This window comes from Triticum urartu, chromosome 7A (assembly GCF_056163025.1).
Source record: "Triticum urartu cultivar PI428250 chromosome 7A, HENAU_Tu73, whole genome shotgun sequence".
NCBI lineage: Eukaryota > Viridiplantae > Streptophyta > Magnoliopsida > Poales > Poaceae > Triticum > Triticum urartu.
Window position 1 is genome coordinate 60870390 of NC_141879.1, and position 26519 is coordinate 60896908.

Genomic DNA, 26519 nt, shown 5'->3' on the forward strand with positions numbered 1-26519 from the left:
GAGACGCTTCAACTCCATCCGGGATCTAGTCCAGGTGGGAGACATAGAGATTTGCAAGATACATACGGATCTGAATGTTGCAGACCCGTTGACTAAGCCTCTTCCACGAGCAAAACATGATCAGCACCAAGGCTCCATGGGTGTTAGAATCATTACTGTGTAATCTAGATTATTGACTCTAGTGCAAGTGGGAGACTGAAGGAAATATGCCCTAGAGGCAATAATAGAGTTATTATTTATTTCTCTATATCATGATAAATGTTTATTATTCATGCTAAAATTGTATTAACCGGAAACATAATACATGTGTGAATACATAGGCAAACAGAGTGTCACTAGTATGCCTCTACTTGACTAGCTCGTTAATCAAAGATGGTTATGTTTCCTAACCATGAACAAAGAGTTGTTATTTGATTAACGAGGTCACATCATTAGTTGAATGATCTGATTGACATGACCCATTTCATTAGCTTAGCACCCGATCATTTAGTATGTTGCTATTGCTTTCTTCATGACTTATACATGTTCCTATGACTATGAGATTATGCAACTCCCGTTTGCCGGAGGAACACTTTGGGTACTACCAAACGTCACAACGTAACTGGGTGATTATAAAGGAGTACTACAGGTGTCTCCAATGGTAGATGTTGGGTTGGCGTATTTCGAGATTAGGGTTTGTCACTCCGATTGTCGGAGAGGTATCTCTGGGCCGTCTCGGTAATACACATCACATAAGCCTTGCAAGCATTATAACTAAGATGTTAGTTGTGAGATGATGTATTACGGAACGAGTAAAGAGACTTGCCAGTAACGAGATTGAACTAGGTATTGGATACCGACAATCGAATCTCGGGCAAGTAACATACCGATGACAAAGGGAACAACGTATGTTGTTATGCGGTCTGACCGATAAAGATCTTCGTAGAATATGTAGGATCCATTATGGGCATCCAGGTCCCGCTATTGGTTATTGACAGGAGACGTGTCTCAGTCATGTCTACATTGTTCTCGAACCGTAGGGTCCGCACGCTTAACGTTACGATGACAGTTATTATGAGTTTATGCATTTTGATGTACCGAAGGTTGTTCGGAGTCCCGGATGTGATCACGGACATGACGAGGAGTCTCGAAATGGTCGAGACGTAAAGATTGATACATTGGAAGCCTATGATTGGACATCGGAAGTGTTCCGAGTGAAATCGGGATTTTACCGGAATACCGGGAGGGTTACCGGAACCCCCCGGGAGCTAGATGGGCCATAATGGGCCTTAGTGGAAAAGATAAGGGGCTGCCCTAGATGGGCTGCGCGCCTCCCCCTTCCCCTAGTCCTATTAGGACTAGGAAAGGGTGGCCGGCCACCTCCTCCTCTTTTCCCCTCCGAGGAATCCTAGTTGGACTAGGATTGGAGGGGGAATCCTACTCCCAGTGGGAGTAGGACTCTCCTGCGCCTCCCCCCTTGGCCGGCCAGCCCCTCCCCCTTGGATCCTTTATATACGGGGGCAGGGGACACCTCTAGACACACAAGTTGATCCTTGAGATCGTTCCTTAGCCGTGTGCGGTGCCCCTTGCCACCAAATTCCACCTCGATCATACCGTTGTAGTGCTTAGGCGAAGCCCTGCGTCGGTAGAACATCAAGATCGTCACCACGTCGTCGTGCTGACGGAACTCTTCCTCGATGCTTTGCTGGATCGGAGCCCGAGGATCATCATCGAGCTGAACGTGTGCTAAGACCTCGGAGGTGCCGGAGTAACGGTGCTTGGATCGGTCGGATCGGGAAGAAGACGTACGACTACTTCCTCTACATTGTGTCAACGCTTCCGTTGTGATCTACAAGGGTACGTAGATCAGACTCTCCCCCCCGTTGCTATGCATCACCATGATCTTGCGTGTGCGTAGGAAAATTTTGAAATTACTACGTTCCCCAACAAGTACGGCGCTGGGCCGGCGAACGCGGCGCGGGGCCGACAAGTGCGTCACCAGGCGGGCGAGCGTTGCGCAGCATGTCACCGCTCCGGGAGCTGGACGGGATCGATCCCTTCGCATCTTCGTCCGCACGTGTGGTGACCATGCGTCGAGGAGCGGCAACGGCATTCGCATACGAGGCCGAAGACGACCCTGTTCTTGGTAAAGGCGAAACACATCATAAGTAAAATAGGGAATAGATGTAAGAATTGCTACAAACTGTTCACATCATGGTTCGATAGACGCCATGCCCCACGGTGGGCGCCAACTGTCGTGGGAACGATCCCGACAATAGAAAGAGGGTAGGGTAAAGGAGCATGATCTATTGAGATGCAAATAGGTGACACGGTGGTTTTAGCGAGTTCGGGCCTCTCACGGTGGAGATAACAACCCTACGTCTCGTGCTCCGGAGAGGCTTTGTTTATCTGAGTATGTATCCGGAGATTACAATGTGTGAGAGAAAGGGGAGAACGGATCTCCATGCCGGAGCTATGTCCTGAGACTAATGGTTAGAAAGAGAGAGAGGTGGAAGAAGAAAAGCCCCCCAAGTCTAGTGGTGGGGGTGGCTTATATAGAGTGCGCCACCCCCACACCTCTTATGTTACAAAGTGGGGCATGAATTCCATAATGCCAGCTCACTACCAAGCCTTCACTATAAGAATGATGCTTTGACTGCTTTGCTGCTTGCTGGTCTTCGTATGCCCGACTGAGTCGTACGGTTGAGTGGAGAACTGTCATCCGAGTGGATGGTATGTTGCCTGTCCGAGTGGATAGTATGCTGCTTGTCTGAGTGGTTGTTGTCGTCCGAGTGACTTTCAAGTTGCGGTACATCTGACGGCGATCTGCCCCAGGGGCCCAGTACAAAGTGTACCGTGTCTATGGGTAGGGTCTTTAGGTCAGGCCTGTTACCCTACCCCCAATACATGTCCTCGTCAACGTCAACCTTCTGGTTGCCGATGGTGTGCAATATGGTGCACGGGGTTTTGTCGGCCTGCAAAGAAAAGTCTGCGACATGAGACATCCGAATAGCAATGAAAATGAGAGATTATACATTTATATTAAAGGGGGGCAGTGTGACAGATACCATGAGGGCGTCGAGCTCAGCCAAAGACGAAGCACCACCGAGCACGTCTGGTGCAGGAGCCCGTGTGGGAGCCGGTGCGGGAGCAGGTGCTGGTGCAACGCTAGTTGAGCTGCTCCCCAAGAAGTCAGCAAGGGGAAAGTCCTCTGCATTTTTTTCTGGATGTTGCCTTGTCCAAGTGAAAACGCCCGTCACCAAGGAAGTAGACAAATCTGAAACCACCTGTTTTGCGGCAGCTACCGCTGTTGCGACTATCTGAGATGATTTCTTCTCAACCGCAATCTCAACCTTCTTGTCGATGTTTTCTTCAGTTAACCTCCGTCTTTCCTTTCTCTCCTTCGTGGTCTCACGGTAGTACTTCTTCCACGTGGCGCCGTCTCCGACACCGTGCACGCGTCCATACGACGGTCGAGTATCCACCGGTTGTCGTTTCAATATGTTCAACGCTCGGTTGAATGGAGTGTCCCACTTGGGCCTCGCGAATGCCTCAGACGGCGAGTCGCTTTAGGCCGCAATCCGGTGCTGCTCTCTCTGCAAAAGGCACAAGGATCATTTACAAATATGACTAACGTGTGCAGCCGAATTGATCAGAAACTAAAATTACCAGCAGTCTCATGAACTCCGTAATGACCGGTGTTGTCTCGTACACCTTCTTCACTGGGTCCCAACGGTGCCGGGCCCTGAGGACGTCATGCTCCTGCAGGACGGTGAAATCCTCCAAGGGGTCTGGGATGCCCAGACTCGCGGCTTCCGCGTCCTCCTTGGCCCATTTGGACCTCTTTCCGCCGTAACCACGGCTTCCGAGGTGGTGGCTCCCAATGTTCCTCTCTTGAAGCCCCTTCATTTACTTAGACTTTTTTTGGCAGCTTCGGCCTCGCAAGCCTCCTTGAATATTTGAAACTGCTCTTCCGTGATTGTCGGATTATCCTTTACAATCCCGGAGTAGGGTTCGTTCTTGTCAATGATCTTTGCTTTCACTCGATTTTCCCAGGCGGCCAACGCGTCGCTAAACTTTGTCATGGCGTGTTTGTTTATCTTCTTCATTGCCGGGTCCTCATATGGATCTTTATAATCCTTCTCATTCCGGCCCGGGAACAAGAATATCTGGTGGAACTTCTTTAGGAGGGAGCTCCTCATATTTTCTATCTTCTGTAGTTTCTCATTGTTGATGGTGGCGGTTGTCCATACGATGCAGCCTATCTGATTGCCGTAGCATCGACGCGCTTCCTCAGGCGCCTTTGGCTCAAAATTGCCGTCGTCCACCTCCGTGACCACCAGTCTAGTAGTCCTGAGTTTGTTAGGAGGTCGTTGCCTCTTTGCTTTCGGTTCTACACCGGCTCCGCTCCCCGAGGCAGCGCCGGTCTGAGTCTCAGCGCCGGTCTCGATGCCGGTCTGAGTCTCAGCGCCGGTCTCAGTCTCAGCGCCGGTCTCGATGCCGGTTTGAGTCTCAGCGCCGGTCTCAGTCTCAGTCTCGATGCCGGTCTGAGTCGCAACGCCGGTCTCGATGTCGGCAAGGCTAAAAAAATCGTCTGCCGCCTGGTAGACGTCGTCGCATTCACCAGAACCCTGTCCTTCATCGTTGCTAGCCATGTTTCCTACGATTAAATCTAGTCAATTAATTCTAGACCTAATAAAATGAATAATGACATAAAAAGGCCTATTGTTTTGCAGGAACGTTGACTCCTTCCCGGTGCGGCAAATCCCGGGCACTCGATATGTCCTAGTTTGTAGCGCAAGTCATGCCGAAATTCACGGAAAATTTCGGCATGACCTTTGCTAAAAAGTGGACAAACCAAGAACCTGAATTTTGCCGGGACGGAAATGAATCAACATTCTGGCAAAACATAGGCCACTCGGTTTCATTCCCTGGAAACAACAAAAGGCCACTTGGGCACAATCGAACCACTTCAATGTCGATTATGATCAATGAGCAAACACAATTGAGGATTTTTCATATATCATGACCACTTCAAATTTGCATCTCCTAGTGTATGAACCCTAGAACTCAAATTATGAACCTATAACTCAAATTATGTCCTACATTTTTGTCCTAATAAAAATTTCACTAAAAATTAAGAACCTACTAGACTTGCAACACTAATAGAAATTTATATTTTTATATTGATTTTTTCTCTAAACTAAATCCTACCACCCTAGTTAACATCTAGTTAAACCTTACTTTTCTAACATTTGTAATTAAACACCACAACCCTAACCCTACTGCCCTAGTTAAGCATATACAATTTTTTCCTACGGCGAGGGAGGCAGGGCATCTCTGTCAAATTAACCTAACTAATTAAGCTAACTAAATTAACCTAACTAAATTCTTTTCCTAACTAAATTAACCTAACTAATTTAGAGATAGAGAGAGGAGGGGCGGGGGCTTACAGAGGATGGCTCCGGTGGTGGCGCGGGAGGCAGTGGTGGCAAGGGAGGCGGGGGCGTCTCCGCTGATGGCGAGGGAGGCAGTTGCGTCGAGGGAGGCTCCGGTGGCGTCCACTGCGGCTCCGGTGGCATTGATGAGGCCGCGCGGCTCCGGTGGCGTTGGGGGCGGCTCCGGTGGTGTCGATGGCGCGCGGCTCTGGTGGCTCTGGGGCAGTCGACGTCGGCAGGAGATGGCGATGAAGTGGGGCGACGGTGAATCGGGCAGACGGCGGCGGGGTGGGTCGAGTGATTTGGGGGAGAATTGGTGGCCGGGGGGAAACGATTTTTTGGTTAAGTCAAACTTAGCGGTAGCGCTTTTCACGAAACGCGCTATAGCTAAGTTAGCTATAGCGATTTTCGCAAAACGCGCTACTGCTATAGCTATGTAATTTCCTTCATCTTTCTTATTTTCTTTTCTGTTTCTACAGTGGGGGACTAGGAAACGCGCTGCAGCTACGTTAGCTATAGCGCCTCTTACGAATAAACGCTACTGCTACGTCTTTCTCCTTTTTTCCGCTTTCTCATTTATTTTGCTCTACATTATATTTTTTCCTTTCTCCTTTTTCTATTTCTTTCTTTTTCATTTACTTTTCCATTTGTTTTTTACTTTATTTTATTTCCATTAGCAGTAGCGCTCTCCGCGCGAAACGCCTGCTACTTATGTTGTGTGGGCATTGGAAAGATCAGGTGAATACTCTGTTAAAACAGCATATCGCTCTCTTGTGACTCACAACGAGCATAACGCTCTAGAGGAAGGGACGGTATCGGAGAAATCATCGTCAGAGAAACAGCTTTGGTCGACCCTATGGAAGCTCAAAATATTACCGAAAGTGCGGGTATTTTGATGGAGAGTGGTGCGGGGAATTCTTCCCGACTATGCCACACTGCAGTACCGCCACATTAGGACAATCGCTATGTGCGATCTATGTAAATCTTCGGAAGAGGATCTGATGCATGCTCTAGTGCATTGTTCCCATGCAAAGAGTTTTTGGGCAGCGGCACGCGAGTAACTGGATCTAAAATTACCTCGGCTGCATCGTAGCACTTGGGCTAAGGACATTGTCTTGGACGAGATAATTCACGATGCTGACAAGTGCAAGATCATCACGGTTATGCATGCGATATGGACTGCTCGTAACCGGTGGACTCATGATCAGGAGAGTTTTGACCCTCGACAGTCCATCAAATGGGCGAGAGAAGACCTGTCAATATTGGCTATGCCACAGGATCGTCGGCGTTTACCAGTAGGTCAAAACTGGCGCCCCCCTGAACCGGGCTGGGTGAAAATAAACACCGATGGGGCCATGGACGTTGATGCCCAGAATGGGGGAGGAGGAGTCGCTAGATCTCATCTCTCCTTCATGGGGGCATGGAGTAAACCCTTTGCGGGTGTTTCTGATCCTTTCATCGCCGAGGCTCTTGCGTTGCGAGAGGGTACCATTTTTGCCCAACTCAGAGGCTTTTCATATGTGGTGATGGAAACAGACTGTTTGGAGGTAGTCAACCTCTGGACCTCGGGTCATAATTCAAGATCAATTGTGGCACCTATCTTCGATGAAATTAGGGAAAGATCTACATATTTTGCATCCTTTTCGGTACAGCATGTTACGAGGGATGCTAATATTCCAGCAGATATTTGTGCTAAATTTGCTATTAGTTTTAGTAGTTCGGAGTGTTGGATAGAGGAAAGTCCAGGCTTCCTCGTGAGTAGCCTTGTGGCAGATTGTAACCGAATTTCCATTAAGCAATAAAGATCCCAATTTCTGTGTCAAAAAAAAAAACCAGAACCCTAGAGCCCCGATAAAAAAAAAACAGAACCCTAGACGCGGGTGCTCGCTCGCTCGATCGATCTCCTGCACAACCTCTCGTGCGCCTGGTCCGCGATCAAAGCGCCGGCCGCGCGAGGGAGCCATGGACCAGACGGAAGCCCTGCCGGAGGACGCGCTCGCGGGCATCCTCGGCCGCCTCCCGCCGCGCGACCTCGCCGTGTGCCGCTGCGTCCGCAAGGCGTGGCGCGCCATCGTGGACGCCAGCGGCCTGCTGCTCCCCCACGTCGTCCCGCTCACGCTGCGCGGCCTCTTCCTCAACTACAGCAACCGTACGAGCCCGCGCTTCTTCGTCCGTCCCGCCTCGACGCGGCAGTCGGCTGTCGACGGCGATCTTGGATTCCTGCCTCACTACGGCAGCGGCTCCAGACGGATCGTGGACCACTGCAAGGGCCTCCTGCTGTACCGTGACCTGGGGATACTCTCCGTTGTCAACCCCGCCACGAGCCGTTGGGAAGACCTTTCCTGGGAGGACGATGACGGCTGCCACGACGCGTGCCTCGTGTTCGACCCTGCCGTGTCTCTGCACTACGAGGTGTTCTCGGTCCGGCTCGAGCCCGGGAGGGTGATAGAGAACCCAGCCAAACCCGATTTGATTGAATGCCCACCATCCTCGTGGACGTTAAATGTATTCTCATCCAGCACACGGCAGTGGCAGAAGAGGTTGTTTGTCCGCGAAGCCAAGGCTCCAAAGACAGTGACTAATGTGCAACAACTAGATTCAGCAGAGCAAAGATCAATGTGGTGCCCTGGCAGTGTCTATTGGCGAGGATCACTCTACCTGCTGCATTGTTGTGGTTTGTTTGTTGTGAGGTATACACATCATATATAGCACATCTCTGCAAGATCACCTTTTCAACACAGGCACTATCAGTTCTCTATATGTGTCACGGACAATTTTCTGATCATATATTGCAAATGAATTGGCCATGTTTGCAGGTTATCTTCATCAGACAGGAAATACCGAGTGATAAAACCCCCAATAAATATTGATGAATGCAAACAAGCACGGCCTTACATTGGGAAATCGGAAAAAGGGGTGTACTTTGCATCAATGCATGATAATTTTCGACTTCAGGTTTGGACACTCATGGAATCAAGTGAACGGGTAGACTGGGCGTCGAAGAACATTATCGATCTTAAGGCATGTGCAACTGTAAAGTCACATGGATCGCACAATACGGAAGGAACCCTAAAAACTTGGATTTTAGATGGTGGTGGTGATGATGATGATGTAGATGGCAACAACGCAAGGACAATGATAGAAAAATTGGATTGGGACTCGGACAATGATAGCATTGTGAATATTGAAGATGCTTACGAAGGTATCTGCAATGAGATCCGCTTTCTCGGGTTTCACCCATACAAAGAAGTTATTTTCTTGGGGTTAACATCATCCCAAGGAGTAGGAGTGGCTTGTCATTTGAATAGCTCAAAATTTCAGTATCTAGGCATACTAAGCCAACACACTTACTGGCTTGGCATACAAGGATCGTTTCCATACACTCCTTGCATTAGTGGGCATCTTCTAAAAAGCTTCAGAGAGTAGTGTAAATAATGCATGGTACCCTGGTCTTTGGGTCCTTTTTTGTCTATGATTATTTCCATATAGAATACCCTGCAAGTATTGTCACTAACATATTTGGATCACTTTCCAGCCGTTTTTTTCTTCTATTTTAGTATCTATAAAAACCTCTCTCTTGACTGAACTGCACATATGTATGGTATCATATAAAAGTTAACTTAATCCAACTGTTTTTATCCCAGCGATTCGAAATAAAAAAGGTTAGCTACATATCACAATGACACCAAAGGCCGATGTACATCAGCCTCGAATATTTTTATATCCGAGACATATACCTATATAATTTGTGTTTTGAATAAACTTCTAAGACGCACCATGTTTATGTCTGAGATTAAGATGTGTATATTGTTATAAAGATCTTCCTCCAACTCATTTACGGAAAAAAAATCAAGCAAAGTTGTGGAACCAAAGGGAGATCGTCTTAGAAATGTCGTTAACACTTGTAGCTGGTTCCAATTTTGCGTACACGATAAACTCACCCATTAATCATGAGATACATGTGCAAATTTGCCATGCTTAATTTTAGACTTTTTTGCGGTTAATTTTACACTTTACTGTTCATATACATTGTGAAGTGAGGACATATGTAGTCAAACAGGAAGTATGAAGTATGGCTTTACTGGAATGAAAATTTGAGGGTGGCCATAACGAGATTGTACAGCAGTCGGATAGTGATACAGAAAGTATCAAATATAATTTTACTGGATGCAAATTTCGACTGATAAGGACCAATGTTTTGGATTCCGCATGCAAAAAAGAATCTCATGGGGGACACCAAATTTTCGGTTACCGCGTAACTAATAAATACCAGGCGGTCAACTGTTCTTTTGAATGAATTTCTGCTCGGTAACCAAATCCCACATGGCGACTCTAACAACATTACAGAGTAGCCGTTTGATCAATATTTTTATACTAGACACGGTCTAGAATATAGCAATGATGTTAGAATTGGACATGATAATTCAAAATGCAAGCTCCACCTTACTAATAGAGGGTGACTATATACATGTGAAGTACTATAGTCAAGTGAAACGTCTTTATGACAAAAATAGAAGATGAATGGCCTACTGGTTAGAGATCCTGATGTGAAAGGCGATAAAAGCTCTTATCTCCACTACATCCAACACGAGGCCTCCAAATCTTGACCAGGGAGTTGCCACCGCCAAAGCCACGCCGACAACATAATCACCCACCGCCCCTGCCCTCGCTATCGTCATATAGCCAAGAGGAGGCGTTGCCCAGCCCCTGATGTAGCGTTGCTCGCTACAAAGCCACCCACACAACCTCCCCATACGGGCCCGCCACCCTAGTGTCCAAGAATGACACCGTGTCGCCGCCAGAACATTGACTGTCGGAAACCTGACACCTTGGTACACACCACGCATGAGCAGTACAATCGTGTCATAGCACCACGTCAGCCAGAATCGGACATCACCAATGCCGGCCATGCACAAAGGGAGTCCCCAACCACAAACATCAAATCCTAGCTGGATACAACAACCAAATCTCAACCAAGGATAGAGACGTAAGAAGACGACCAACACCACGTCGTAGGCCATATTCGACCTATATCTTGTCAATGGAGGGGCCCTGAGGCCCACTGCCTCCCAGTCCGAAGTCCCACCCACCCCAACAAGACCAGCCATCGGATCCTTACCACCACCTACTTCATGCCACTAATAGACAAAACCATCCCCAAACGCGCGTGAGCCCTACGCGGACAAGAGGCGGCCATCCCATGCCAACCACAGCCGAATCTGGGCCAAGACCGCACCCAACCAACACCACCGCTACAAACCCGCCCTGTCACCGCAGCCACGGGCACCACCGCGCCCCCCGCGATGCTGCGAAGTGTACACTTCATCGCCGCTGCAACACACTCGTGGACCATGCCATCACGCGCGGCACTAACACCCCGATTGATCTGCCTGCACCGCCATGGACCAGCACATGAGAGATGCCCTGCCGCCGGCGACGCCGCACAAGCTTCGCCCCAACCACGCCGTCCGACGACAGCAAGGAAGGGGAGAGGGAGGACATGAGACGAAAAACGGTTACAACATTAGGACTCCCATGGCACGGACGGGGTACATCGCGTGAGCGGGAGGGGTGTTTTTGCAAAGAGACTGGATTTTCTACTCCCGGGTACACCTACACCCGCATGAACAGTACACTTGAAAAAAATACAAAACAAAATTGAAATAATCTGAAATTTTGGGACATCAAACTAGATCAAAAGTTTTCGCTTCTTGCAAAATTTCGTGACCAAATAACATTTGAGGAGTCCTCAACAAAAGTAACAAAATCTGTGTTCAAAGTTTTGTTCACTTTTCAGGAGTGATTTTGTTTTTTTTTTGCTGAGGGCTCCTCAAATTTTATTTGGTCACGAAATTTTGCAGAAAGCTAAAACTTTTGATTTAGTTTGATGTAAAAAAAATCGGATTTTTTCGACTTTGTTTCATTTTTTTTTCAAGTGTACTGTTCATGCGGGTGCACCTACACCCGGGAGCTGCCACACCTTTCTCTTTTGCAAAACATGCGCAGGGGTCCTCCATGAACACGTCTGTAAGAGGATTGAAAATTATAATGTGAATTATTTTGTGAAATACTCCGCACCTTAGACGGACCGCAATTATGTATCTCCAATTCTCCATACAAACACAGCGGCAGCAGTCTTCCTCTTTATCTCTCTCAAACAGAACGAGCCGCAATCTGAGGACTAAGGCGGACCCCGTGCGGCAGCCATGGACAAGACGGAATCCCTGCCGGACGACGCGCTCGCCCACATCCTCGGCCGCCTCCAGCCGCGCGACCTCGCCGCGACCCGCTGCGTGCGCAAGGCGTGGTGCGCCATCGTCGACGGCCGCCGCCTGCTGCTCCCCCACCTCCTCCCGCGGGCTGTGCGCGGCCTCTTCCTCAACTACGGCGACCACGCGCGCTTCTTCGCCAGCCCCTCCTCCACGCCGATCCACAGCGATCTCAGCTTCCTGCCTCGCTGCGGCGGCAGCTCTACAGAACTCGTGGATCACTGCGGCGGCCTCCTGCTGCACCGTGACTGGAGGACCCTCTGCGTGATCAACCCCGCCACCAGGCGCTGGGAAGATCTTCCATGGGAGGACGACGGCTGCGACGCGTACCTTGCGTTTGACCTTGCCGAGTCGCTGCACTATCAGGTGTTCTCCGTCCCTTCCGACCCCGAGAAGGTCGTACTGAACCCACACGATGAGTTAGAAGAGGATTTGATCGAATGTCCACCATCCACCTGGAACATAAACGTGTTCTCCTCCAGCACAAGGCAGTGGCAGAGGAGATCGTTTGTCCGTGAAGCCGAGGCTCCGAAGACAGTATTACATCCAATATCCATGCCATGGAGCCGCCAGAGGGGTAGGCGAAGCGTGTACTGGCGAGGATCACTTTACGCGCAATTTTATGGTGTGTTTCTTGTGAGGTACTGTAGTTTTCCAGCACTAGTTCATCTTTGCAGAATCTCTTTTAATTTCTAGCACTAATTTTCTATATATATATATATATATATATATATCTTGGAAAAGGTTTCTAATGTTATTTTTGAATGAATTGACATTTTTATAGGTTATCTTTATCGAATGGGAAGTATCGAGTAATCGAAGCACCGATAAATGACGAGGAGAGCATTCCCGTGCAGTCTTATGTTGGGAGATCGGAAAATGGCGTGTACTTTGCAACAGTTTATGATGGATGTCGACTTCAGGTTTGGACTCTCATGGAATCGAGTGAACGGGTGGATTGGGTGTCGAAGAAACATATTGATCTGGGAACTACAACTCTACCATTGTACCCGCCAGATTATATGGAGGGAATTGAAAAAACTTGGATTTTGGACAACGATGATGATGTGAATGGCAACAATAGAAACATAAAGACGGAAAATTTGGACTGGGACTCCGACGATGATAACATTGTGAATATTGAAGATTCTTATCAATATCCCCACACCTATGTCTCCTTTCTTGGGTTTCATCCCTACAAAGAAGTTGTTTTCTTGGCGTTGACATCATACAAAGGACCAGTTGCAATGGCTTATCATTTGAACAACTCGAAATTTCAGTATCTGGGACAGCTAGCAGATTACTCACATGGCGCTCGCATACAAGGATCATTTCCGTACACACCCTGCGTGACTGGGCATCTTCTATATCACTTCACAGAGTAGTACATTTGGGCTGCAAATAGTCTAAATAATGAAACCCTAGTCGTGGGAGTCCTTGTTTTTTTTATGATTATTTCTAGCTCACCGTATTGGAAGCAGTATCAAATAATCTTTGGGTTCTTGTTTTTTCTATGTAGGAGGTATTAATCATTACTTTGTTTTAGAGAAAGATTAAGATTAGGATTCAAACGTGGTCCTCTCCTGGATATTTATACTCTTAGTTCTCGAATAAGCAGAATAATTATGTGTGCTTGGACAAGCTTTTGATCATTTGGTAAGTACTCCCTTACTCCCATAACATAAAATGTTATTACAACCTACTCCCTCCGTTCTAAAATAGATGACTAGTACAAAGTTGTGTCATCTATTTTGGAACGGAGGGAGTATATATGAGTACGAAAGTGCTTTGCACATGATTGACCGATGGACGATTTGTGCCCGACGGGAGCAGGAGCCACACAGGTTAAAAGCCCCAGCTAATCCTACGGTGTATCTGACTTGTCATCTGTGGGTCGTGCGTCCATACGTTGTGTGTATAGCAGTGCTCATATGAGTACGTTAGTTGTAAAATAACATTTTATATTATAGGACATAGGGAGTAATTATTTTTGTTTTATTTTTGCAATACTTTGTTTTAGAGAGAGATTATGGAATAAGTATGTGCCATGTATTCATTTATCGCAATTGCTTAGTGCATGAATTTTATTAAGAACTTGTACATTTCTCTTTTATAGTCAGTTTCTACTTTGACGCCATGGTTCTACTTTTCTTTTAGAAAGATGGTTGTCGCCTGGCCTTAAAATGAGGCCCTAACGGTAAAGGTTCAATACAAGGCCGCAATGATTCTACTCCCTCTGTAAACTAATATAAGAGCATTTAGATCACTAAAATAGTGATCTAAATGCTCTTATATTAGTTTACAGAGGGAGTGCCAATAAATAAACCAGGCTCTTTTCATTATATACTTCAAGAGAAGTGCTTTCTGCTTTCCCGAAAGAATTTGCACGAATTATGAAGCACTTGCATTTTCCTAACTCGTAATGGTAGATTGATTGGCACATGATTATGTTAGGAGTTTATATATATCATTACTGTGAAGAACTAAACATAGTGTGTTGATGGATTAATTTGGCTAGTAACATGGTGCATGATGTTTCAAAAACTAGCATTCTGCTTGGTTATCTTCAATTTTAGTTTTGGTTCGGTAGAGTCATAATGTGAGTGACGACTCAGAGGGCAAAATGATCATCTCACTGTTGGTGAAACGTAGGGCGGGCGCTGGTCTTTTTGTAAGAAGTTCCAGACTTTGAGCTAGTGTATTTTTCCTTTATTTCCTGCAATTGCTAAGGAGTTGCTCATGACATCGTTCGGCACAGTCTCAAGCGCCTTATCATCCATAGTTTTAGAAAGTTCTACTGGAGTGCTTCTGCACCCTTCTGGTGCAGAATTCATATGTAATTGTATCTGTGACCAACCCTCTTTTGCTTGATCGATACAAGTGACCCATGCATGGCCCGATGGTCACATAGAATTGTCAGGTGGAGTTGGCACCGCCACCCTTAGATCCTCCTCATCCATCTTGACAAGGATGACGATGATGAGAATAATACGTAGCCGGCTAATGATCATGAGAACTAAGAAGGATGATGATCGCACTGGCAAAAGCCAAATAATGAAAAGGTAGCAGGGAAAATTTCTTTTACGCCTGCAGCTGAGTTGGTGTTCTGTACGTCACCCATGAGCAAGGCGGCATTGTTGTTGTTGCTCACCCCGCTGCCGGCGATCCAGTTCAGCTCTTGGGGGGTGCACCGAGCTCCTCACCGCCTTTGGAGTTACATCCATGGTGGATAAGGAGGAGCTCGTTGAGCATGATGCTATGTGGTTTGTGGTGCGATGGCCGACGAAGCCAGCGGGTAATTTGCAGTATGCATCACCATCTTTTTTAAGTTGAGACCATGCTCTCCTTTGCATGTTTCGTTTCATCAATAATCATCATTATTATCGCCATTTGGCATCATCTTAGTCATCATCCAACATAGTGGAATCCATGAGCTCGGCATAGAAGTACCCCTTGTCTGAATCCATCAAATTTGCTTCAAAGTAAACAATGAAAACATAAATAAAAGTGTTATGACTTCCACCAAACACTTGTCGTCCGAGGTGCCCGTCATGGACGACATCGCCTAGGGCAAATGGTACCTGGGTGACATGCGGATGCGGGGGGACACCCCAATCTCCGACGCGTTGCTACCATCTGACCATCTGAAGCTCGTCTCCAGCCCTAACCCGAGTCCCTCCCCCTCCCATGGACCGTGAATGGTTTTTTTTTTTTGCGGCGGGTGGATCGCCAATGATCTTCCATGGGTTGCTGTTTTTTTTCAGAGTATGTAGCACTAACTTGGTGCTAGATAAATCTATTTAAGGGACAAATTTTTTAGGACGAAAGCTACTTATTTTGGATTTGTGGTCCGGGTCGGTTTGGAATCCAAACCATACTCAAGTTTGGGTTCGTTGGGCCGGTTGCTTTTAATCGGCTTTGGTTTTGGTCTCCGAAGAGAGTCGTCCCCATCCCCCACGCCCACGCCCCACGCGCTAACCATCTCCGGCGACCTGCTCCCATCCGCCCGTCTGAACTCAGCGCCATGGATCGCGACCGCCACCGCGGCGAGGACCGCCACCGACGCCGCCGCCACGACACCGACGGACATCACCACCACCACAAGGCTCGGGATTCCGTGGGGCGCCGCGATTCGGCCGACCGCGAGCCGCCGTCACGGAAACGAAAGGACCACGACAGCGGCCGGGAAGGGGGGAAGCGGCCTAGGGCCTCAGTGGACCCGCCTCCACGGAAGGACGAAAGGCCACGGCGAGAGCGCAAGAAGCTTGAGTCAGGTGCTGCTAATGGAGATCCACAGCGCGCCGCAGCGCCTAATGTAAGTATCCTCTACTGTTTGTTTTCTTATCCTGTTCATACTTATGTGATTTATGTTTCTGAAATTTGCGCAAGTGATTCCTGATATGCTTGACTACCAATTTGATTTGATGAACTCATAATCATACAGTTAGTGATATACCTGTCCTACTACTTTCTGGTTATAAAACCTGTAAGAAAGGGTTGCTATTGCATTTGTTTGATGAAGATGATATTTACAGTTCATAGCCCGCATTGCTGCTGAAGATGATATTTACATTGCTACTGACTGTGATACTTATTTAGTGAATGTATGAGGGCAAGCCGGACAAGTACTTACCGTTTTATGTAGAAGAAATTTGGTCTACAGTTTGTTTTCTCTTTAATTAAAACGTTCATGTCAGGTTCATCATTAATTGATTCCATTCATATGCTGACTTTGCATCTTAATTTTATTTGCAGGATGGTGCTCTCAATTCTGCACCTGCTGCTGCGGTGCCATCTGCTTATCCTGTTCCTTCAAAGGTATATTCGATTACTACCACCACTGAAAACAGGGGAGTTAGTATTAGATCTGACGAAGTTACTGGGAAATCTAGTGCAGATGGAACTGCAAATTCATCCGCTGGCACAAGTAGCAACTTAAGTCTTGATGCTTTAGTGAAAGCTAAAAAGGCTTTGCAACTGAAGAAGGAATTATCAGAAAAACTCAAGAGATTACCTGTGGTAAGACAATACAGCTATTACTGCTAGTCCTTTGCTTCATTGTTCTTTTTAATCTTTTGTAACCATTCTAAGCTCATGTTTCCCCACACAGTTTAACTTACTTGGTACTGCTATTGCCGATACACAGATTCCTTCACAAGAGATTGCTACTAAGATGGGATTTCGCCAGGATCCACAGTTTGCACCTCATATCAGCATGTTCCCTGGTACATCCAGTGAAGTGAATGTTCCTCAAAGACCTGCCAAGGTCCCTGTTCTCCGTCTTGATGCTCAAGGTAGGGAAATCGATGAGCATGGAAATGTTATCAGCGTGACCAAGCCAAGCAACCTGAGTACTCTGAAGGTAAACTTCTTCTGTGACTTAACATATATTTCAGGCTGATATATAGTTCTGTACATTGACTCACTACTTTTGGTTCATCCTTTGCTAGGTCAACATTAACAAGCAGAAGAAGGATGCATTCCAGATTATCAAACCAGACTTGGAGTCGCTAGCAAAATCCACCTTTTATTTTGATGGAAGAATGGGCATCAACCAAACCAAGCTCCTTCGCCCTAAAAGGCCAGGATTCCAGTTTATTGAGGAAGGCAAACTTTCGAGGCAGGCTGAATTGCAGAGGATTAAGGTCTGTAAGGATTAAACTTTTTTTGGATATATTAATTGCAGTCCTGTTTTAGTTCATTGTACCTTTGGTACCTAAACTTAATAGTTTGATTTGATTGTGCAGAATCAATTTGGTGAAGCACAAGCCAAAGAGCTTAAAGTAAAGCAAGCTCAACTTGCCAAGGCAAAGGTCGAAGCTGACATGAATCCAAACCTAATTGAAATTGCTCCTGGCGGAAGGCCTCCAAACCAGAAGCCGAAGGAAGAGATTCCTGACATTGAGCCATGGTTTGCTGCTACCTCACTCTTGTTGATTTTTAGCCCTCCTTTATAGTGTACAGCTACTTACTATTCCTATTTTATTTCTTTCCAGGGACTCAAAAATCCTGATTTCTGCCACGTACGAGGACATCTCCTTGGAAAAGCTAAATATGGATAAGATCACCATCTACGTGCAACATCCAGAGCCATTGGAACCACCGGCTAAGCCCATGACACCACCGCCTCAACCACTTCAGCTTACTAACAATGAGCAGAAGAAGTACAGAACACAGAGGCGCCTCGCTACGGAAAAAGATAGGCAAGAAATGATTAGGCAAGGCCTCTTGGAGCCACCAAAGCCCAAGCTCAAGATGAGCAACCTTATGAATGTACTTGGTGCACAAGCTACACAGGACCCGACACGCATGGAGATGGAGATACGAATGGCTGCTGCAGAGCGCAATCAGGCTCATGTCGACCGCAACATTGCCCGCAAACTCACGCCATCTGAGCGCCGTGAGAAGAAGGAGAGGAAGCTTTTTGATGATCCTGACACATTAGACTATTTTACTGTTTGTGTGTACAGAATCAGAGACCTGTCGAACAGTCAGACACGCTTTAAAGTGGACGTGAATGCCCGGGACAACCGGTTGACTGGGGCTGCAGTTACCACGGATGGTATAAGTGTTGTGGTTGTGGAAGGAGGGGTGAAGTCGATCAAGAGGTACAATAACCTGATGCTGAACAGGATTGACTGGGCTGCTGCAGTTGGTGGCAAGCATGTCGCCGACGAGGAGCCGGTGAATAGCTGTGCATTAGTATGGCAAGGTAGCGTGGTGAAGCCCGCCTTTCCCAGGTGGTTCGGTGTGCGCAAGTGCGTGAGTGAGGCTTCTGCCAAGAAGGTGTTTGTAGATGCTAAAGTTGCACACTACTGGGACCTGGCTGTCAACTTCCTGGAGGATTCGTCTTGAGCTCAAACTTCTGGTCTTCAAGACAATGAGAGCGATTGCTCTGGGTCATTCTATACTCTGTATTGTCATGAACATATCATTTTCAGACTGTAGATGAACTGAACGCATGAAAGAGCTGTAGGGTTTTTGCAATATGCTTTCAAATAAATCCAGTACGCCTTATCAGTTTAAGATTGTGCACGCCTTGAATATTTGTATGTTGCGAATTACTCCATTTAAGGACGTTATGCAAGATGCCAGCTCGATAAAGTTGCTATGCTATTTTTGATGGATGTTGTTACGATCTAAACTTTTACTCACTGAATTATATTATACATTAAACAAGAGTTAGTAGCAAAACCCCAAAGTTTTGCAGCTCGGGTTCCACAAAATACAGTAACATGTTTGAATTTTCCTTTTACAAGACCATATCTTGTCTAACCTTTCACAATGGCCCCAAAATCAATCTAAGTGGCTTTGGCAGCTGGTGGTTTTGTGCTAATTTTTCCAAGCTTATTTCCCCTTCTGCCCTTGTTCGTGCTGGCGATCTCATTAACAAACACCGGCCGATGACGTGGCTTGTGTCCTTCAGCTCGCCTCCCACCATGCCCATAGCCTCTTCCTCTCCCTCCTTGCCTCTCCTGTAAGCACATGCCTTCCACAATGGAGTTACTTGTGTGGGGTACGATTGCGGCTACCTGCCATGGAAGCCCACAACACTGGTTGTTCCTCAGGGAGAGAAGAGCAAGGATGCGCGATGGCAGTGTCAATTATTGCATAGCAGTTCATTGTCTGTGACGAAATAAGGCGGCAGAATCTCATCGGACTTGGAAAAGCCGGCTCAAAATCCAGCATTCGGGGTGGTTAAAACTTAAAGATCCACTATATAATGTACCACCGCCATATAGTCTTTTCCGTTAATGCCATATGGTGATATTAACTAGTTTCTCGCGCCATTTGTTTTCTGACCAAAAGAAAAAAAACTTTCCCATTAGTTATCTCAAGTTTACACCCAATTTCTAGCACCATGTTTTTTTCCACCCTGAAATTTCCTCCTAATTTCTTGTGCCTTGTGATTCCCGTGTGATATCCTCAACATGAAAGTTTCTCGCCTAATTTCTCGCGCCATGTGTTTGGAGCTCAATTTCCGTCAGCGTGTTTTTCCGGCCCAATTTCTCGTTCAGTACCGTGTGTTTCCTGCACAATTTTTATGCATTGGGTGTCTCTGGCCTAATTGCCAATAGTTTTTTTTTGAATGATCGCGCAAGACCTAGCTACTAGGCCCGCTCCAGCACTTGGATTCTATAATCAAAACGAAACCAACCAGGACACAGAACGACTAGGATATACTGACGCTTACTCTCTCCGTTCCAAATTACTCGTCGTGGTTTTAGTTCAAATTTGGAACGGAGGTAGTACACAATAGTTGAGCTAGCGTCACGAGCTGTGCCCGCCCCCGCCATCGCCCCGTACCCGACTCGCGACTCGGCTGTCCGTCGTCCTTCAGTGCACCCCCGCCGCTCCTTGCCCGAGCAGGAGACCCCCCAGGCAGCAGCATCGATGAATGGCGAGGTCGAGAAACCGACGAGCTGCAGCGCAGTATTCAGCCCCAAGGAAGCTGGTTTAGGCAGACGACGCAGATCATCCTACAGGGAGATGCTGGCGGACGAGGAAAGAGACATGGTCAACTACCGTACTAACTGGGAACACGTTTGGGCCCCCACGTGTGGCTCCTTCCAAGACTACAGTCAGTAATCTACTCTTCTCATCCATGCTCGCCTCTTCTTCTTCTTCTTGCTCTATTGTTACTGTACTAATCAGAGGCATGACAAGAGCTAACTAGTTGCATCTTCCACATTGTTTGGCTGCAGCGTTTGTGACTCCCACACTATATACATATGGAAGGATCCCAATAGATGCTATGCCCTCCAGTTTCTTGCAGATCTTCTCCATACAAGTCATGGAGAACCAAGAGTGGAGAATCAGGTGGCCACTGGAGGTATACGGCTTCATTGCCGCTCGAGACTATGTGGATCACAACCGCAACATTCTCTTCAGCCGTACGAGGGATGATCCCCAAATCCTCACCCACCAGGTATTTTCTTCTTCTTAATTCTCGTGATGCTGTTACTTAGATGACCTAATCTAGCTAGTATTGCCGTCTGCACCTGCGTATCTTTTCCATGATAAGGGTAACTTCCTCATCCAGACTTGACCTGCATCTGTAGACACAGCGCCAAGCTGAGAAGCTTTTCTCTGCTTCTGCTGCTGCTGCTACGTACTCTGCTTCACAGGAGCTAATTGCCACAATTTTCTGCTTCTGTGAAGTCCAGCTGATCGGATTGTCTCCAAGGAAGAAGACCTGACCCGATGTGCTCTTGCGGTCGCTTATGTCGCCGGCGCGTGGTTGCTGTCACTGTACCCGAGCAGAGTTGCAGTCCCACCACGCGTGTAACGACAGCCATAATGCCTCGTCCTTTGAATGTAGCGCGGGATTTGCTTGACTGCCGCCCAATGGTTTGAGCTCGGATTCTTCATGAACCGACTCACAATCTCCACAGAATGAGCAATGTCAGAACGAGTGTGTACGAGGTACCGAAGACTTCCAATTATGCTGCGATACAGAGTTGCATCAACGGCCTTTGCACCATCATCCTTCTTGAGTTTCAGTCTGCATTCCATGGGAGTATGACAACTATTGCAGTCGCTCATTCCTGCCTGCTCAAGGATCTTTCCTGCATATGCTTGCTGACAAAGTGTGATCTCCCCCTTCCCTTGTACCACTTCAATGCCCAGATAATAGCTGAGGGGGCCAAGATCACTCATCTTGAAAAGATGCTGCATCTGCGCCTTAAATTCAGAGATTGCAGCCATGTCCGTTCCCGTGATGATCAGATCATCTACATAGACACCCACTAACAGATAGGACTGGGCGTCGCCTCGCCGGTAGACGGCATGCTCCAGTGGGCTCCGGACAAACTTGAGGTTCGACAACGTCTCATCTAGTTTCGAATACCAAGCACGTGGAGCCTGCTTCAGGCCATACAAGGCCTTTTTCAGCCGCAGTACCTTCTGCTCTTGGCCATCAACCACATATCCCGGCGGCTGGGCCACATACACCTCTTCACTGAGATCGCCATTGAGAAAGGCCGACTTCACGTCCATATGATGGACTTCCCATCCGTGATGAGCAGCAAGAGCAAGTAGAAGGCGCACTGTTTCCATCCGCGCCACTGGAGCAAATACCTCATCATAATCCACCCCTTGGCGCTGTGAAAAACCTCGAGCAACCAGCCGAGCTTTGTGTTTGATAACATTGCCCGCTGGATCCCGTTTCACTTTGTAGACCCACTTCAAACCAATCGGTTGATGACCCCGCGGCAGTGAGCTTAGTTCCCAAGTGGTGTTGTCGACGATACACTGCATCTCGTCGTCCATGGCTTTCTTCCACGCTGGGTCGCCCAACGCATCGTCAATGCCAGAGGGCTCCTCGGCGCTGAGAAGACAGTGCTCCATCGCCTCACGCACGGCCTCCCCCTCGGTCTCATCAAGGATACAGGAGAGGCGCTGGTAGCGAAGAGGTCCAGTGTCCGTGTCCCGGCGCTCCTCGTCATGCGAGGGAGGCGTGGCCCAGCGGATCGCTCCGTCGATCGCCGGCGAACACGATTCAGTGCGTGGCGTGCCAGCCGCGGGAGTTGCAGGCCCAGGTGTTGATGTAGAGGGTGACTGCTCCTCGGCTCGCGTGACACATGCAGCGGCTCCCCCCGTGTCCAGCTCATGCACCCCGCGGTCCGTGGTGTAAACCACGGTGAAAGTTGAGGACGATGCGGGTGCTACAGCTGGTGAGGGCGCACCTAACGAGCTCCATGACCAAGGCCTGTTTTCTTCAAAAAACACATCATGCGTTACCTGAACTTTTTTCGACACTGGGTCGTAGACACGGTAGGCTTTGGAGCCTTCTTCATAACCAACAAAGATCATCGGAATTGAGCGATCTGAGAGCTTGGTGATGTCGGGTCCGTTCTTCTTCACTTGAGCAGTGCAACCGAAGGTTCGCAGGTGCTGTACACTCGGCTTGCGACCATGCCAAGCTTCGTAGGGAGTGACACCCTCCAAGCTTCTGGTGGGCGCCCTGTTCAGCAGATAAACGGCTGTCTTAACAGCCTCCGCCCAGAAGTATGACGGCACACCCATGCTCTTCAGCAAGCACCGCCCCATCTCAACCACAGTTTGATTTCTTCTCTCGACCACCCCATTTTGTTGTGGTGAGTATGGTGATGTGGTGTAATGCTTGACGCCAATGCCTTCACAGTACTCCTTGAATTCGCCGGAGTTGAATTCACCCCCTCTATCCGAACGGAATGCACGAAGCTTGCACTTCCCTTCTGCCTCAGCCATGATCTGAACTTTTCTGAAATGATCAAACGCTTCGTCTTTTGACTTGAGGAGCTCGAGCCACATGTATCGACGGTAATCGTCAACTACCAGAAGAAAAATACTTGCTGCCACCTGGTGTTGTTGGCGTGATTGGGCCACACAGATCCGTGTGGACAAGCTCGAGCCCTTTCTCAGCTCGGTATGCCGCAACCTGAGGAAAAGGAGCCCTGTGTTGCTTGCCAAGGGCACAACCATCGCAATATTCCTGCACATGATCGATGGGTGGCATTCCTCTCACCATCTGCTTGCTGGACATGGTCTTGAGAGCACGGAAATGAAGATGTACCATCCTCGCATGCCATCGCCAGGTTTGGTCCTCCCCTTGAGACAGTAAGCAAGCCGGTGTGTCAATTGTGAGTACTGCTGTGTAGAGGTGATAGCTTGAGCGGCGAACACGAGCTAGCATGCCCTGGCCTGCATCAAGAATTGTCATTAGCCCCTCTCCTATCTGAATCTTGCACCCTCCTTCATCCAGCTGTCCGACAGAGATTATGTTACTACGAAGAGATGGTATGAAGTACACCTCCGACAGAGCTCTTTGATTTCCTGAATGTCCTCTGAATACAATTGATCCCCTGCCACAGATTGTAACATGCGAGCCATCTCCAAATTTGACTGTGCCCTGCACGGTCTCATCGAGTGTTGCAAACATGCATCTCTCTCCTGTCATATGGCTAGTTGCCCCAGTATCAAAATACCAGACGCCAGGCGGCGAGATCTCAGGACGTACTTTCTCCTCATTCAAATGAACTTGCTGGGGTGCAACTTTACTGGTGGTGACACAGGTGGAGACCGCGACCATCATTAGCCCCTCGTTGTGCTCGTCCACCTGACGGACAAGATGTGCCTGGCCTTGTTTCCCCTGTTCATCTTCATCCATGATCCTAGTTCGGCAGTCCTTTTTCCAGTGTCCTGACTTCTTGCAGTAGTAACACTTGCCCTTTTTCTTCCCGCCGGAGCCACCGGAGCCGCCCGTGCCCGTGCTGCCTGGCGCGGTCTTGCCGCCACCCTGAGGTTTGGACTTGACCGGCGACTTGTTTTTGTCGCCGCCCACACCGGATGACGACCCACCGCCGCCGCCCTGTCTCTCTCGGGCAAGCCACTCCTCACGGGTGAGGAGGAGGCGACCACCGGCCTGCGTGGTGTCGTCAAGATTATAATTATCCTCGCAGGCAGAGAGGCGTCCGATGAGTTCTTCAATGGACATGGTCTTCATCTCGATCAAAGACTCGATCGCCATGGCCATCGGGCGGTACTGCTGCGGCACCACGCGGAGGAACTTTTGGACCGCCTTGTGCTCGGTGACGCAGTCGCCGTACAGCTCCAGATCGGCGGCGAGGGCGGAGAGCCGCAGCCCGAAGTCCTCGATGGACTCCCCGTCCTTGAAACGGAGATCCTCGAACTCCCGCCGGCGCACCTGCGCCTTGGCCTCGTGGGCGCGCTCGCTGCCCATCCGCATGGTCTTGATGGTCTCCCATGCCTTCTTCGCCGTGTCCTTCGCGGCCAGCACACGCAGCATCTCCGGCGGGACGCCGGTGAGGATAATCTACAGCGCGCGCCGGTCTTCATTCTCATCGGCGGCGTCGTCGGTCACCGCGGACCAGACGCGGGCGACCTGCAGCTTGACTTGCATCACGAGTGCCCACTCCTGATAGTTCGTGCGCGTGAGCATCATGGACGCCCCTGACTCCTCTCGCACGATGCGCTCCACCACGTGGTACTCGCCGCTGCCGCCGGTGGTCAGCCGCGCCACAGGCGCTGCGCTCGGCGGCGACTTGGTCCCGTCCTTCTTCCCGGCCTTGCCCTTCTCTGAATCGCTATCCGACATGGATCGCCGTGGATCGGACACCGCCGGCCACCGGAGAGTGGATCGAACACCACGGCTCTGATGCCAATTGACGTTGCCGAATAGCCGATCGAGCCAAGAACCTGAGCTGAAGAACACACGCACGCGAGAGAGAGGAAAGTCTTTTTGTGCCGCAGCTAACAGCGCAACGTTTTCTATTTCATTCCTTTTCCCCTTATTCCTGGTACAACCGAAAGCCTAACTAACAAACCCCGGCCAGCCCGTCGTGATCCGGATTGATCGCGCCATCCCACGACCTCCTCACAAACGTGCCACGCTGACCGGGTTTACAGAAAAAACCAACAAATGGAAAAATGGGATCGTGCTTAGACCACGTCTCAACTACGTATAACATCAGTGCATGCGTGCAAAATTTAAAACAGAAACTGGCCCTAGCGGCCGGACGGAGAGCTTATTCTAACACTCTGCACCTAGGCTGCGTACCTTTTCCATGATAAGGGTAACTTCCTCATCCAGACTTGACCTGCATCTGTAGACACAGCGCCAAGCTGAGAAGCTTTTCTGCTGCCTGCATATGTGGTGCATGTGTTGCTCAGACATGGACACATGCATCTAGTTAGTGTTAAGCCGTTTTAGGTGACGGTGACCCATTTGGCAACGTCTAGAGACGCCAAATGTCAGTCAGACATGGACTAATGTCCAATCCAAAAACACTGTCTAATTGTGAAAAGAAACTGACTTTAGGGTGGTCAGCTAGTATTTGGATATGGTCCACTGACTTGTAACAAATGATGCTTGCAGGATCCATTTCTGCAGCTGGCCCTTGTCAGCCAATTGTGTTGTCGGACCCTATTGACTTTGAAATCCAACTAAGAGTGAAGGGCACAACAGAGTCTGAAGATGAAACACTGATGGACCGTTGGTTTCAATATGGACATTGTGAGGGACCCTATGATGAACTTGCCTGTCGTCGCTGGAGGGGTAATTTTTGCACATTAGAGGTCATCTCTCCGTTGATTGGTAGCACGGTTGCGGCAACCGTCATCTGTGCTGATGTTACAGAAGGGTCATGGCCTGATGATTTCAGAGGTCGCGTGGTTTGCCGCATTGCACCCTTGGATAAGGACCTTGTGCTGCTGGACTCTGGAGAAGGACCATTGCAGGTGGATCCAGATGGCCATATCATCCTTCAAAGGGGTGTTGTAGGTGTTCAATGCGAGGGAATGCTCACGGTTTCGGTGGAAGCCTACTCAAAGGCAGGTGTTCGTCATGCAGACTGCGTTGAATTCAAGCCCAGAGTCTCTCTCACAAGTAAAGGTACTTGCAACCTTGGATTCTGCAGGGTGAAGTTTATTGTTGGTTGGTCCTATATCTGCAACAAGGATGATCTGTTGTACAGTGGCAACTGAACTAAACTGCATCTATATCTAGTGTTCCCATCCCAGTGGCAACATGTTAAGGATGTCGCGAGGAGCTAATTATGTGGTGGTGTAACAAGTGTGCAAACTTTTTGAGACTATTTATAAGTCGCGTTTGGTCGAGTGCCAGTGTTTCTAGGATCCTCTGAACACCATGCTTTTTAGCTTTTTTAGGGATAAAAACTGCTTTATTGAAGATTAACAGTCATAGGTATACAAATAATTTCAGGGGTTCCTATGAGACAAAGATGGCGTCCACAGGGCAAAGAGGTAGCAGCTTTTGCAAGCACACACGCTTCAAAATTACACTCGCGTTTTTCATGTATGATCTCCATGG

The 26519-nt window shown here is 48.4% G+C and overlaps 4 protein-coding genes across 4 annotated transcripts; all 4 read left to right on the plus strand.

Annotated features, from left to right (window-relative positions):
- The first annotated feature begins 7324 nt into the window (after positions 1-7324).
- Positions 7325-8843, plus strand: LOC147957776 (uncharacterized). The gene is made up of 2 exons (XM_087537552.1): positions 7325-8107; positions 8234-8843. Exons 1-2 carry the CDS (start codon positions 7380-7382, stop codon positions 8841-8843), a joined length of 1338 nt encoding a protein of 445 aa, XP_087393678.1. The 5' UTR covers positions 7325-7379.
- Positions 8844-11623: 2780 nt separating this feature from the next.
- On the plus strand, positions 11624-13071 carry LOC147957777 (putative F-box protein At3g52320). Its single transcript, XM_087537900.1, has 2 exons — positions 11624-12327; positions 12471-13071. Exons 1-2 carry the CDS (start codon positions 11624-11626, stop codon positions 13069-13071), a joined length of 1305 nt encoding a protein of 434 aa, XP_087394026.1.
- A 2586-nt stretch (positions 13072-15657) lies between these two features.
- LOC125523442 (protein RDM16-like) lies at positions 15658-18775 on the plus strand. The gene is made up of 7 exons (XM_087535012.1): positions 15658-16001; positions 16442-16504; positions 16579-16705; positions 16833-17048; positions 17137-17331; positions 17434-17597; positions 17683-18775. Exons 1-7 carry the CDS (start codon positions 15970-15972, stop codon positions 18539-18541), a joined length of 1656 nt encoding a protein of 551 aa, XP_087391138.1. The 5' UTR covers positions 15658-15969; the 3' UTR covers positions 18542-18775.
- A 1305-nt stretch (positions 18776-20080) lies between these two features.
- On the plus strand, positions 20081-26173 carry LOC147957778 (uncharacterized). Its single transcript, XM_087536370.1, has 5 exons — positions 20081-20267; positions 20392-20615; positions 21815-21825; positions 21905-21912; positions 25581-26173. Exons 1-5 carry the CDS (start codon positions 20081-20083, stop codon positions 26171-26173), a joined length of 1023 nt encoding a protein of 340 aa, XP_087392496.1.
- The last annotated feature ends 346 nt before the right edge of the window (positions 26174-26519 follow it).